At 42.4% G+C, this 13,596-nt stretch overlaps 1 protein-coding gene across 2 annotated transcripts in view; it reads left to right on the top strand.

Annotated features, from left to right (window-relative positions):
- Window positions 1–12,749, top strand: part of LOC115371389 (serine/threonine-protein kinase PAK 3) — a 37,526-nt gene extending 24,777 nt beyond the window's left edge. For both annotated transcript variants that reach the window (XM_030068735.1, XM_030068734.1), the window contains 10 exons: window positions 1,269–1,421; window positions 1,511–1,685; window positions 3,036–3,099; window positions 4,503–4,551; window positions 4,716–4,828; window positions 6,418–6,535; window positions 6,762–6,861; window positions 7,114–7,310; window positions 8,071–8,208; window positions 8,746–12,749. In XM_030068735.1, the coding sequence (XP_029924595.1) occupies window positions 1,269–1,421; window positions 1,511–1,685; window positions 3,036–3,099; window positions 4,503–4,551; window positions 4,716–4,828; window positions 6,418–6,535; window positions 6,762–6,861; window positions 7,114–7,310; window positions 8,071–8,208; window positions 8,746–8,835 (1,197 nt within the window). In that variant the 3' untranslated portion in view covers window positions 8,836–12,749. The remainder of the gene's footprint in view (window positions 1–1,268; window positions 1,422–1,510; window positions 1,686–3,035; window positions 3,100–4,502; window positions 4,552–4,715; window positions 4,829–6,417; window positions 6,536–6,761; window positions 6,862–7,113; window positions 7,311–8,070; window positions 8,209–8,745) is intronic.
- The last annotated feature ends 847 nt before the right edge of the window (window positions 12,750–13,596 follow it).

Raw genomic sequence — 13,596 nt, 5'->3', positions numbered from 1 at the left:
AGAAGGTGCAGTAGGTACCTACAAACCCATACCTGTGAAGGGAGGGGGGGCTATGACTGATAACATCCATTCAGTGGTTTGATAACCGTCAAAGCAGGTGCATTGGCTCATACCACACCTTATATTGTCAGGCCTGACCCTCTAACTCTGAACCCCTATTTTGGTAAAGATGCACTGAAATGCACCTCACTCTTTTAACACTTCTCTCTCTCTCCCTTGTTGCTTCCCTGCCACTTGACTCACAGTGCTTTCATATGTTACCAGCAGATTTTCTCTGTACATTTTACCACATTTGGTACCCTGATTAGATTTGATCATGCTCCTTGCACAAAATGACAGTGTATGACAAGAGATTAAAGGTGCACGATGCAAAACTGGGTAGATTTAAGCGAGAACCCTTTAGATTCAGCTGACCAAACACACTAAAACAAGCATGCAGTTTGATGGTTGGATCAAACATCATCAGACTAATAGATTAAATGCTTATTCCATGCTTTTTTGTCAGCTGAGTCTAACCAGTCCTCATGTCGTTCCACCTTAGGCTACTTTGCATTGTGCACCTTTAACTGTAATCCACCTGCAAATTCATACTCTTAGGTTAAAAAAATCTGTACACACACACAGACACACTCAGAAACTGTACCCTCAAATTACAACTCTGTACCATCGTGTGCAGCCCTTAATAAATTTTGAAATTATGAATCCGATTTGCAAATTGTATGTGCAAGTTGGCCTACTTTTTCTCCAAAGAGAGGAGACCACCCACATGTAGCAATTCAAATGTCAGACAGCGATATAGTGCCAAAAACGTAAATCTAATTCATCTAGATTTATTGTAATGTGAGAGCAATAAATCTGTTAGTATGTATTTGTAATTTGAGGGTAGAGTTTATGGATGTGTGTGTGCAGATTTCCAAAATGAGAGTACAGATTTGCACATGGATTTATTTTTTTCTACTGTGTAACTCCAGGGGGGGATCCAAATACTTAAAATATACTGTTAGCATTTGAAATTATTCTTTGTGTTAGAGATGCCGTAAGTCAGAAAAAGTCTATTTGAACCCCAGCTTGGCAGAACCGACCCTCTGAGCACGGTTGGTTTTGCTGGGGCTTGCAGGCTGTTCAGGATGTCTTCCAAGCTCACACAGCCCAGTAAAAGAATATTTTTTTGTTTTGTGGAGTATTTTGGGGATGCACACCTACACATTTCATTCCTTAGCACTACATTATCACAGACACCCAGACTGACTCACACCTCTTCCCTCCAGGGTGCCAAAACATCATCGTCAGAGCCCCCGATAGCACCGCCTGTGTCAGAAGAAGAGGATGAGGAGGAGGAAGAGGAGGAGGAGGAGGAAGAGGACGACGATGACGACGAGCTGCCCCCGGTCATCGCGCCTCGGCCCGAGCACACTAAATCTGTGAGTTTGTGGCTTGAAAGGACCGGACGGCGTCTATCTGTTGCAAATGTCTTTCCCTTCGCCATTCATCGGCTGCGTCCTCTTCACAGATCTACACGCGCTCTGTGATGGAGCCGGCGAAGCCTCCCACCCCTGTGAAGGAGGTGGTGACCCCGCCAGAGTCCCAGGTCCAACCAGAGAACACGTCCAACACAATGTACCGCCACACTGACCGCCAGAGGAAGAAGTCCAAAATGACAGACGAGGAGATTCTGGAGCGGCTCAGTATGTGCAGTTATGCGTTTTTACGTGTCTGTGTGTGGGCTGACTTGTACTTGTGTGTCTGTGCGTGTTTGATATTTCATTGTATGTGCACAATCCCTCTGCCTGAGGTCTTCCATGGGTCTGCTCTGCTTCACAACTACTACAAAGCCCACTTTATTGACAAGTGTGAATGACAGACTGGATATTCAAGTCACTGATAAATGGTGTAATAATGTATAATAATTCAAAGTGTTGAGATAAAAACATAATGTTAAACTAATCACTCACACACATTGCATTCTAACGATTTCGAGTCGATTCAGTTATTGTGAAATTAAACTATTACTCATTTTGCTGAGGGACCTCAACACCCCCCCGAGGACCCCTGGGAGTCCCTGGACCGCACTTTGAAAAGCCCTGGGTGGGGAGGTTAAACTAATAACAGAAAGGATGTTGGTTTAAACTTTGACCCCGACGAGAGGCTGTGTTCCAGCTGACATTACAGCATTGTATCAAGTACATGTTTTGTCTCTCTTGGAGAAATATGGTAAAAAAAAGAAAGATGAGTTCGGTCACGTTGTCTAAACAGGGCAATTAGACTAAATAATCAGCTTTTTCTTTGTTCATTTGCATCTCCTACACCAGCGCTTTCCAAACTTTCCCATTTCCCAGACTCCCAAGCTGACTTTCATTAAGCAGCAGTGATTTTGCCCTCGGGGGCCCTGATGTGAAGAGATATTTTGGTTTGTGCTAAGTGTTAAATATTAAAACACTCACTCTTGATTTTAACCAATTTGAGCTAATAATGACCCTCTGGTCACCCACTACACCTTTGACCGGCCTGAAAGGGGCTTCCCTCTCTCTGTGACCCTTCCCAAGATTTCTTCCAAATTTCCCTGTATTAGCTCCTGGGGTTTGTGGGATTTTTTTCCTGCCCGCCCTCAGGGATCAGGTCGGGGGATGTTGTTTTGTTTTCTATAAACTCGAGGGTCTTTAAAACCCTTTGAGACTGTAATAGTGATTAAGGGCTCTAAATAAACTCGAGCTACTCACTCATACAATTTTTCTTATCAAAACAAGCTCAAGCAAAATAAGTTATAGAGAAATTAAGTTATTCCTCATTTTGCTGAGGACCCCTGGAAGGCCCTCAAGGATCCCTGAGGGTCCCCAGATATTCATTACCAGCGTGCAACAGGCAGGAAAGATGCATGCATTTCACTACAATGTGTAGCCACAAGGCAGTGAATGTCTATAGGCAGCTAGAAAAGTTTCATACAAGAGCGTTTTCTGTGTCTGTGTGTATTTGTGTGGGTCTTCATGCCTGCGTGCCAGCACAAGCTCAACCAGTTCTGTGTTTTCTCTCTGACTCAGGGAGCATTGTGAGTGTGGGAGATCCCAAAAAGAAGTACACACGCTTCGAGAAAATAGGACAAGGGTAAGTATATCATAAACCACTCGCCACTGTTATTGAAAATAGAGCAATTTCTGGCGCAGTCAGTCTAGCCAGGAGAGATTGAGCCGTAGTGACCGCTTCAGAGACACGGAGGTGGAGTGAGGGAGGCTGAATGCCTGGGAGAAAAGAAAGAGAAGTAGACAGGAAATGAGAACTGTATCCTGAAATGGCCACGGGCCAGATTAGGTCAGCCGTCTCTCTCTCGCCCTCTCTCGCTCTCTCCCCTTGTCTCTCTCCCTGCTGATTCTCTGTCATCCTCACCCACGAGTCCCCGCTCGCTGCACTCCTTGAGCAGATAAAAATTATGCAGATGTTAGCTGACACGCTCACTATTCCAGTCATCGACCCGGAAACTCGGTAGAGAAGTGACTGTTTACTCCGTGCAGAGTTACCTTTAAGTTATGAGCACTGGACTAAACAGCAACGGTGCTTCATTATTCATAGCTACTGACAATACACAGGTGTAGCTGACAGCATGAGAGAGGGAGAGGGAGGAAAGATCAGAGGCCCAAACTCAGGAAGGATAGTGAGGCGCATCAGAGCATGCTATACCACCAAATAAGGAGAAAAGGGTTGCATGCCATGCCTTGACCATTTGCAGTGAGAGAAAAATGCAGATTGCTTTCAGATCCAGCACCTGTGCTTATCACAGCCCTGCTAACTCAATGTTATTCATGTTTTGGTGGTAAAATGAGCACATATACTAAGGGATTTTTATATGTGGGGAGAAATAAATCATAGGGATGCCTGCTTCACAGTGTGCACTTCTAGGGTTCACACACAATTAGGAATGGTTTTAGACAGTAGCTGCATTTATTTATCCCTGCTGTTGTCACGTATTTTTTTCCAATTAGATAAGACATGAATATTATGTTTGGTTCACTGAGAACAACAGAGAACAGCTATGGACGCATTGAGCTTCATTGAGCAACTTTGGCATGAATGTCCTTGATTTCAGAGCAAGAAAACATAACTCTCTCAAGATACAATTTTGACTTTTTTTTTGATAACCAAGCATAGTTTGAACGCTGGCTAAAGATGATAAATGTCTGTTTTTCAGTCTCAAGCTCAAGCTGTTCACTGTTCACACTGAAATTCACTGTATTAGAAAGCAGTCGGTTTTAAAACCTTTCAGCTGCACCGTCATCAGATCTGCTTCTAACATCATTGCCAAGTGCACAATCCATCTCTGTCTGTGTAACATGCTTTTTATGTTAGATAATTAACTTTCAAACTAATTTTAGTCCATTTGGCCAGAAGGAGGAAGAGTGGGAGACGGACAATGCAAAATAAGCATCATGAGTTGGTGATGTAGTGTATAATCCCATTTATAGTAGGAGTGTTTGGCATATTACTGACATGGTGTTGATTTTGTGTTTCCCCAGAGCGTCGGGCACTGTGTACACTGCAATTGACATTGCCACCGGCCAGGAGGTATGTTATTACTGTGTTACTTCTTGGACTTATCATCTCAGGTGTGTCCCTTTGTCCAAGCACCCACTTTATTTCTTTTCCCTTATCAAAACCACCCTGCCTAACTCTCTTTCCAGGTGTCTTGTTCCATGTCTGGGAAAATAATCTATTTTCTGTTTTCTCAGGTGGCCATTAAGCAGATGAACCTGCAGCAGCAGCCTAAGAAAGAGCTGATCATCAATGAGATCTTGGTGATGAGGGAAAACAAAAACTCCAATATAGTGAACTACCTGGACAGGTCAGCTCCTCAACAAGTCAACATTTGCTGAATCAGTATAAGCCCTCACCTGTCATTTTGGTTTTGATTTGATTTTGACTTTCAGCTCTCGCCAGATTTTGTGTCAGTAAAAATCAAATTTGAATTATACAGAGCTCATATAATAGAATTGTTCCTCTCTCTTGAACAGTTCAACAGGATATGGGGAAAAAATAACACCAACACAACAATTTTCCAATTATGTTTTATTTGTAACTCGGTGTATAACACGTTCATAACAGTGGAACAAGAGTTTGGCACATTGATTCAGCTGTTTTTGTCAGCTCCTAATACATTCACGAAACATAAACCGTCACACAGATGTGGAATCATGTCATTTTGATAGTTACTAACATCAAACTGTGTTTCGTCACACAAACAACCTCCCCGTGACCAGGGCTGTTCCTAATTTAATCAAGTCATCAGTAGTATTATTACCTAACTGCAGCAGTCACATTGAGATGCCAGCCTGCACCGCGCTATCTGATGGTCACTTGCCACGAGCAGCAACTATTTTCAGCCCCGCATGCGGCCAAGCAAGTGGTCTAGTTACCCACTTTAGCTGCTAGGGTGGCACTGAATCCGACTAACCGGGTTAACAAGCCTGATAGTTCCCCAGGTTGATTAATAAACCAAGCAGCTTACCTTTATATGGTGATGTTATGGATTTTATGCACCAGAGAAGTGTCACCGCAGCTGACAGAGGTGTTGGATACTTTATTATCACATAAAGCTGTGTCGAAGCTCTTGTTCATTGTCTGTGAATGTAAGTGTCAAGTAAATGTTTTTTTCCGGGATGTTTTATTCTGCCAGTTGCAAAAAGGACAAGGTCAATGCCTGTTTTTTTTTTACCGTAATGATTTTGAAAAACCCTCTGGGCCTCCATTTTTATGACAGTGGGAGAAGAATTCTCAGAATGCCTTCATCTTCCTCATTCTTGCCTTTTAGTGGTGGCCAGCATTCAACATTAAGATGCATTACTGCCACCTACTGCTTTGGAATGTGAGCTGAAGGATAACCACACAAAAAAATGTTACTCAAAAAATAGAAAAATACAGCAACATGTTCTATCAACCAGTAAAATAATATTTAATAGAAATTCCATAACATCGTTTTCACTCATCTTTTTCTTCCATTGCTGCTCTCCTTTTGTTACTTTTTAAAATTACGCAAATACATGCTCAGCTGATTTGTGTTGTGTCTAATCAAACTCACATAAACCTTAAAGGTGTTTCCACATGAGCTATAATGTCTTGTTTAGTCTGTGATGCCTCAGAAAAATGTGATAATCGCATCCTTTCTCCATTTGCAAAGCAGCATTATAGTTTCAGCATGTCATTAATCATATCTCATTATTTAAAAACAACCTGGGGATATTTAGCTAATATATTATTAGCATAATACCACTTCAAACCCCTTGATGCTTAGTTACCTCAATGAAAAGAGGAAATAAGATTAAAACAATGAGTCTTTCTCAAAATGTGTTCATGCGTCCTCCAAACACAAATGCACAGTGCACTAGTGCAAAAAGTATTTCCGTTGTTTTTTATTCTTCCCCTTTCGTTTTGTAGTTACCTGGTAGGAGACGAGCTGTGGGTGGTGATGGAGTATTTGGCGGGTGGCTCACTGACAGATGTAGTGACTGAGACCTGCATGGACGAGGGCCAGATTGCTGCAGTCTGCAGAGAGGTAAGAAGCCAAGTTTAAACATCAGTGATACCACCCTCTGCCTCTGCGGTCATGATGAGCTGACCTTTACATCCACGCAGGCACATGCAAACTAATTTGTATACACCACTCAGCCAAGAGAGCAGGAAAGTCCAAAGTTGTTTTCATTATAGATTTCCTCTCTGTGTGTCGTGTTCATCAGGCGTGCTCTTTCACTTTTTTTGTTTTTTTTTACATCTCCTTGTAGTGTCTTCAAGCCCTGGACTTCCTACACTCCAACCAGGTGATCCACAGAGACATTAAAAGTGACAACATCCTCTTGGGTATGGACGGCTCCGTCAAGCTCAGTAAGTCTTCATTTTATTGTTCAAACTTCTGGACATGTGGCTTTAGCTTGAGTGCAGATGAACTAAAAACAGGAATGCATCTTGCATATTAAATGTAAGGTGCATGAACAGGTTGCAGTACACACTTGAGCTCAAATTCGCAAGCCAAATGCAAAAAGCAAAGATATTCTGTGTGTATTAGTCTCCTTTAAGTTATGAACAGAGAATATGACACATAGCTGCACGTCTGTCTGTCTCTCTCCCTCTCTGCAGCGGACTTTGGCTTCTGTGCTCAGATCACTCCAGAGCAGAACAAGCGCAGCACGATGGTGGGTACGCCCTACTGGATGGCACCAGAAGTGGTGACCCGGAAAGCATATGGGCCAAAAGTGGACATCTGGTCTCTAGGAATCATGGCCATAGAGATGGTGGAGGGAGAGCCGCCCTACTTGAATGAGAATCCACTCAGGGTAAGAGAGAAACCGCAACGCTGGGCCACACTTCTTCTGTAGGCTTCAGAAATCAGACCTAATGCTGACTGCAAACTTTGTCCGGATATGGAAATCCGGATCCAATGCATTTTCTGTCCATGGAAAATCCATGAGGTTTTTAAGTCTGTGATTTAAAACATGTGCTTTTAAATGTTTTTATCCGCACGTTTCTCTCTTGAATGGGACTGAATCTGAATTCTGAATTTTGAAGCTGAACTTTGCTGCCACTTTCCAACCGAAATAATTGTTTTTTTGCTGACGAAACGCTAACACCGCCCTGCACATTACACATGTCACAAATTTGTCAGGGAATGATAACAAAAGTATTAAGAGCAGAAGAAGCACTACAAGTCCAGCCATGTTTGACGGATCATCACAGGTGGTTAACCACTTAGCCATTAGCAAGTCATTAAAAAAACACACACACTCAGATTATAAAAAAATGTGTGAAAATCTATCTATTTATAGGTGCTGGTGCTGGCTCAGAGGAAAGGGCTCTGTTAGACCTTAGTGGAACAAAACCTTGATTAATATCCTTAGTAACATCTGGGTTTACCTGCTATTTCATAACAGCTGCTGTGACAGCGGTTTGTTTCTGCCACAGACAAAGTAATTTTTTTTTGAAGTCACAAAAATGCTAACAAATGACAACATGACCTCCGAGGCCTACGGTTCTCTCAGACAGTCACTTGATCTTCTGACCTCTGACCTCTGACCTTGACCACGTCCATCCATCCAGGCCCTGTACCTGATCGCCACCAACGGGACTCCGGAGCTGCAGAATCCAGAGAGGCTGTCGTCTGTTTTTAGAGATTTCCTCAACCGCTGTCTGGAGATGGACGTGGACCGCAGAGGCTCGGCCAAGGAGCTGCTCCAGGTAATAATCAGAATTTGGCTCCTGGAGTCACTTGTTAATGATGTTAATTAGGGATGGGCATTGCCTGGCACCCATTTCCCAGTTCAGTTGGATCCCGATTCACCAGATCCCAATTTAATTCAGCAGTAATTTTGATCTATTTAATTTGATATCAGTTAGTTAGGGGGTTTTTAGTTACTATACCAATTTTGCAGCTTATATAGCTTTGTTTTTTATCCAACACTTCCCTACTATCATGGTTTTTGCAGGCACACTGCAAATACCATTTAGCAAAAATCTTCACCCATCCACCAAAAAACGCACATATTAAACACATAAGTCTTGAGAATTTAATAAACAATACTGGATAGCGATGGTAGCAGTGGTAGTAAAACTCAGTGCTCATGATTAAGATTTTGTTTCCCAGAATTTTCCTTTCATTTTCCGTCTTTGTCATACACGCAGAGGACAGTGAGTCATTTCTAAATGGCAAATTTCTGTAATTCTAATTCCATATCATATCTGATTTTTTCATCCATTTTTTTCTGTCCTCTGCAGCATTCCTTCCTGAAGTTAGCAAAGCCTCTATCCAGCCTGACGCCTCTGATTGTAGCCGCGAAGGAAGCCATAAAGAACAGCAGTCGCTAGGGTGCGCCCTCGGTCCGCACCCAGAGCTGGAGCCCCGCCCGTGATGTGTGTGTTAATGGGGGGTGGGGGTTGGGTGTGCGGGTGGTGGGTGACTTGGCGGTGACAGCACAAGAGGGGGTTTGTGTGACTTACGGTGACAGCACAAGGACAAAACACCCCCAGGCCTCATATGTAGGACGGACATCTGGCCTTGCAGCCTCTCAGCCCATGCTGCTGAAAAGACCTTGCCTCCTCGTTTACTTCTCCAGCACTCTGTACATGTAGAGCAGTCCACCATCGAGTGTGTGTGTGTGAGTGTGTGTGTATGCGTGTGTGTACAAAGTGTATGTGCACATCTTCTTATGTCCAACGTCCAGTTTGGGAGGCAGTCGCTCCCAAACCAAAAAAAGGGTGGGAAAAATGTAACGGAAAAGAAAGTGTGCTCCATTTCAAGATCTTAAGCAAGAGAAACTTTGGGAGTGAAGAGGAGAAAATGACAAAACCAAGAGCTTGTGATTCCTTCCCTGCCCAGCTATAGGCTCGGTTTTCTTTCCTCTGGTCCCTCCATTAAGGCGCGATCAGGCCACACCTGCACCTGCAGTGACCATATTGATGTGAGAGAGTGACTCTGGGACTCTGGACCCGACCTTTGCCTGCATGACCACGGCTCTATGGAGCAACCTTGCTAATCCTCTGCAGATTGTCGCATCTCAAGGTGGTGCATTTGTGTGTGGGAGTGTGTGTGTGTGTGCAGGGATGCTGCTAGAGGGGGAGAAGATAGGGATGACCTTTACCATTTTTAATCACAATTTTACGACCTTTATAAATCTCCATCGTCTGTCCGCTTTGTATCAGTGAAGAGATACACTTCTCATCTTTCATCTGAGACAGGTTCGTTCAGCCTGTCGCAGAGGTCACCGAAGCTGTTTTATTCTCATTTCAGTCATGAGACTTTTTCGGGCTTACTGTGATCCAAAGTAAGTATAAGAGAGCCGTGAACTTACATGTTTATTATATGGATGCTCATCGATTGGATTGTAGAGAATATTTGCACCTCCAGAAGCCTAACTAGGCTAGACAAGTGCTCAAGCACAGAGTAACAGCCGGTTATATTCAGTAGAAATATTACCTGCAGGCTGGTGCGTCACCCTGAACCAGGTCGGTACGAATGTCAAAGATATCCTGTGATTTAGAGAGCAAGTGTGCGCAGTAAGACACGCGATCTGGTGTGCACACGCTGAAGTAGGAGGAGCAGAGAGCTGCTGGAGGGATGCTCGCTCTCTGAGTTCAAAACCAAAATAGCCATGGTTTCTGCTGTTGAGCTCCAAAACAAGGAGACATTCTGAACACCGCTCGACGAGTGTCCCTTTAAGGCACCCGTAGCCATCACAAGTGACATTATGTGGCTGAATTCAGCATCATTAGTCAGGCTTCAAGTCTGGGGGATGGTTTAAAATATTCAAATGTTCTCAATAGCCGTTTGTGTACACCAAATTCAGTCTGCAAATTCACAACATTTTACGATATGCAAAATATAGAGATATTTTCAAATCAATTGCTGTATCTAGTGAGAGACACTTGAACACACTGACATATAGATGACACTTTAAGATCTTGTAGGATCTTGAGATCTTTATCCCATGAATATATAGAATATATACAGTAGAACTAATATCATTCCATCCACATGTTGGCCTATATGGATTATTTAAAAATGCACACAAATGGATACTGTCCCAGAAACTGTCCCAAACTGGGATCGGTTTATATGGCAGTTACTGTCAAAAGCCTTTCTCAAACAGCCTTGATATCTAAACTGTAATAAAAGTGGGGACATAGAAGAAGGTAAAAATGTAGAAATGGAAAAACAACATAAAGCAGTTTCACAAATCTGAGTGACTTTCATTTCGATTTACATTCTTCCAAATTCTTCCCCCTGACAAGATTTCTGTGCTATGGCAATACTTGACATTTGTGTCATATGTGTCACCTGAGCCTGTTCTGAAACGCCTGTGGTCACCCTGCAGTGTATTCTGCATGCACAACAATAACAACAACCCATAACACTGAACAGGGAACGCTGCACTGTGTTTTTCACTGCGGGACGTCCTGGGAACAGAACGTGTCCTCACCCGGGTGACTGACACACTTTGTGAACATGAACCTTTCATGAGGCTTCTCATCTTACACAGCAGAACAGGACCGTGTTGGCTCTTGTTGGGGCTCAACGCCAACAAAACCGTGGCTTACCTGTCCATGAGGACGTCATATACATGCAGTTTGCAAACCCCTTTCACAGCTTTTAAGATGCTGCTGATTTCTTCCCCGTTGTCTTTCCTCATTCATGCTTGAAGAGTCTGTTTACAAGATGAGGTATCTCCAGTCAAAAAAACGACAGTGGTAGGCTAATTCATAGGCAATATTAGCTTTTGCAAAACAAAGTTTTGCATTTTGGATTCAGAACAAGTTATGTGAAGCATTACATCCAACAGTCACTTTTCTCTTCTCAGTAAATGCATTTATCTTTTTTTTTTTTTTTTTTGCAAATGAACTCGTCATGTACTCTAAAAGTGTTCCTGTGAGTTTTTCCTTTTTCCTCTTTTGCACATGTGGCAGATAGTGAGAGAATGATGCTCAGTCATTTTCCCAGTTTTGTAAGTATCGAGTGCCATTTTATGATTGTAGCCTGTCTTAAGGAGAGCTGAATCCAACAATTTCATCCACTTCATGTACATAAGGAATATATGAAATAGTTTGTGTCTGTATTTGATAGCTTAGTCAGGTATTTCCCATCTGGCATCACCCTGTGTGTGGCTGTGCATTTGTGTGTGTGTGTGTGTGTGTGTTGTGGGGGGAGGGGCTACCTCAGTCTGCACTAATAGATGCCTCACTCTTGTCGTCCACCTTGACTCTGAGGTGCAGGGTAGCTGCTCGGTCATGTTGTACCTCCGTTGTACAATAAATGTACAGAAGATGAAGGAGTGACAGGAGGATGCGGCAGATTTCATGCATGTAAAACAAACTATACACTGTATTTCATCTTCGAATAGGTTAAGATTGTTAGGATATGTATGTATGTATGTAAATATGATGGGAACCCCTCGCCCCCCCCTCCACACCCTTCCTTTTTCAGAATTATGTAACTTAAAAATGACAATATTCAGGTTGCTATATGGTATGTATCAATAAATGTTTTGCACCCTGGAAACTGAAAAAAAAAAAGGAAAAACGAACACACACACACTGTCTCTCCACTCCCGGATCAAACTTCTCCTGTTTGGGCTTTAGCGGATACTCCTTCATCTGGACAGAGAGCCGGCGAGCGCAGCACTCTGTGTGCAGGCCCACACAGTCCGTCCTGAGTACCACTGCTGAGTGTTAGTACATGTATGTGTGTGTGCGCTAGGTGTGGGTGGCCTGTCAGGAAGCTCCATGCAAAGTTGCTGGCCCTGGGACATTTGGCCTCTCCTCCATGTACAGGTCTGAACTATGAGCACAAAGGTGAATTTTGGGACAACAGACACCGCTGACCTGCCCCTTTTTTCTGTGGTTGCTCCTGTACATTCCTATCTTCTGAATGTGTAAACCTGTACACGTGGCGTGAAAATTCCTCTATTAATGTGTATCAAGAGAATGGAACAAAGACAAAAAATGTTTTCTTTTTAAATTATTATGATTATTATTATGATTATTATTATTATTATTACTCTTATTCTTGTCTAGCTTTGTAAAAACTGCTGATCCATCCGGCATACCTCAGCAGGCCTTTCCCCATCTTTGAAAAAGGACAAGCGAGCGACGGGGGAAATGAGGTTTTGGATAAACTATTTTTAATTGTGGTTGAAGCAATAGACTTTTTGAACTTTGAATTGTGCATGGCTGTGTCTTGAGTGTAAAACAACAAAATATTGCAGTTTGGGAACTGGACTGAAATAAAAAAAAAAAACAAACAAACAAAAAAAAAAAAAAAAAAAGAGGAAGAAAACCAGACTTGTGGCCCATCGGGCTGCCGTGATTCTTGGGTTGGATTTCTTTCATTCTTGTTTGCTTTTATGTTTGCATGGTCTTACAGGAATATTCCAACATTTTTGGCAAAATACCAGACTTACCCAGACTGAGACAAGATGTTCAATGTTAGCTTAGCATAAAGACTTGAAGTCTATAGGAGTCATTAGCCTGGCTTATACACTCCCATAGATTCATTAGCCACATGATTCACTGTGTAGACTAGACAGCCTTGGAGTTGCTCTAAGGTTTATTTTTTTCACTTTCACAGAGCTAGGCTAATGACTCCCATAGACTTCAGGTCTTTATGCTAAGCTAACACCAAATGCTACCCATAGGAACTGAACCACTGGATGTACAGAGGTGAACAGTCTGGGTAAGTTGGGAAAAGGGGATTTTACCCAAAATGTGGAGTATTCCTTTAACAAATTGAAGGAAACAGGATGACAAAACTGGTGGAAGAGAGGAAACATGGCTACATTTTTTGAAAATGCAGTACAAAAATAAGGAATATGTGAGCATCTTGCTGCACATACAGTAACAGCTTATATGTTACTGTATGATATCATATCATATGATAAACATATGATAAGACTTGAATAAGAATCGACTCTTGTATCACTTGCAGCATTTATAGTATCAGAAGTCTGAAAAAACAGGAATGATCTTCACAGGTATTCTGCACAATGTCACGATACAATGTTTTTATAAGTTACACAAATATGATTGAAAATGTAACAAAGGCAATTTAAAAAAAAGATGAATGCTGATAAAAAA

Source organism: Myripristis murdjan, chromosome 14 (genome assembly GCF_902150065.1).
Source record: "Myripristis murdjan chromosome 14, fMyrMur1.1, whole genome shotgun sequence".
NCBI classification, from domain to species: domain Eukaryota; kingdom Metazoa; phylum Chordata; class Actinopteri; order Holocentriformes; family Holocentridae; genus Myripristis; species Myripristis murdjan.
Note: the sequence above shows the minus strand (reverse complement) of the source record. Positions and strands in the feature narration are given on the sequence as shown.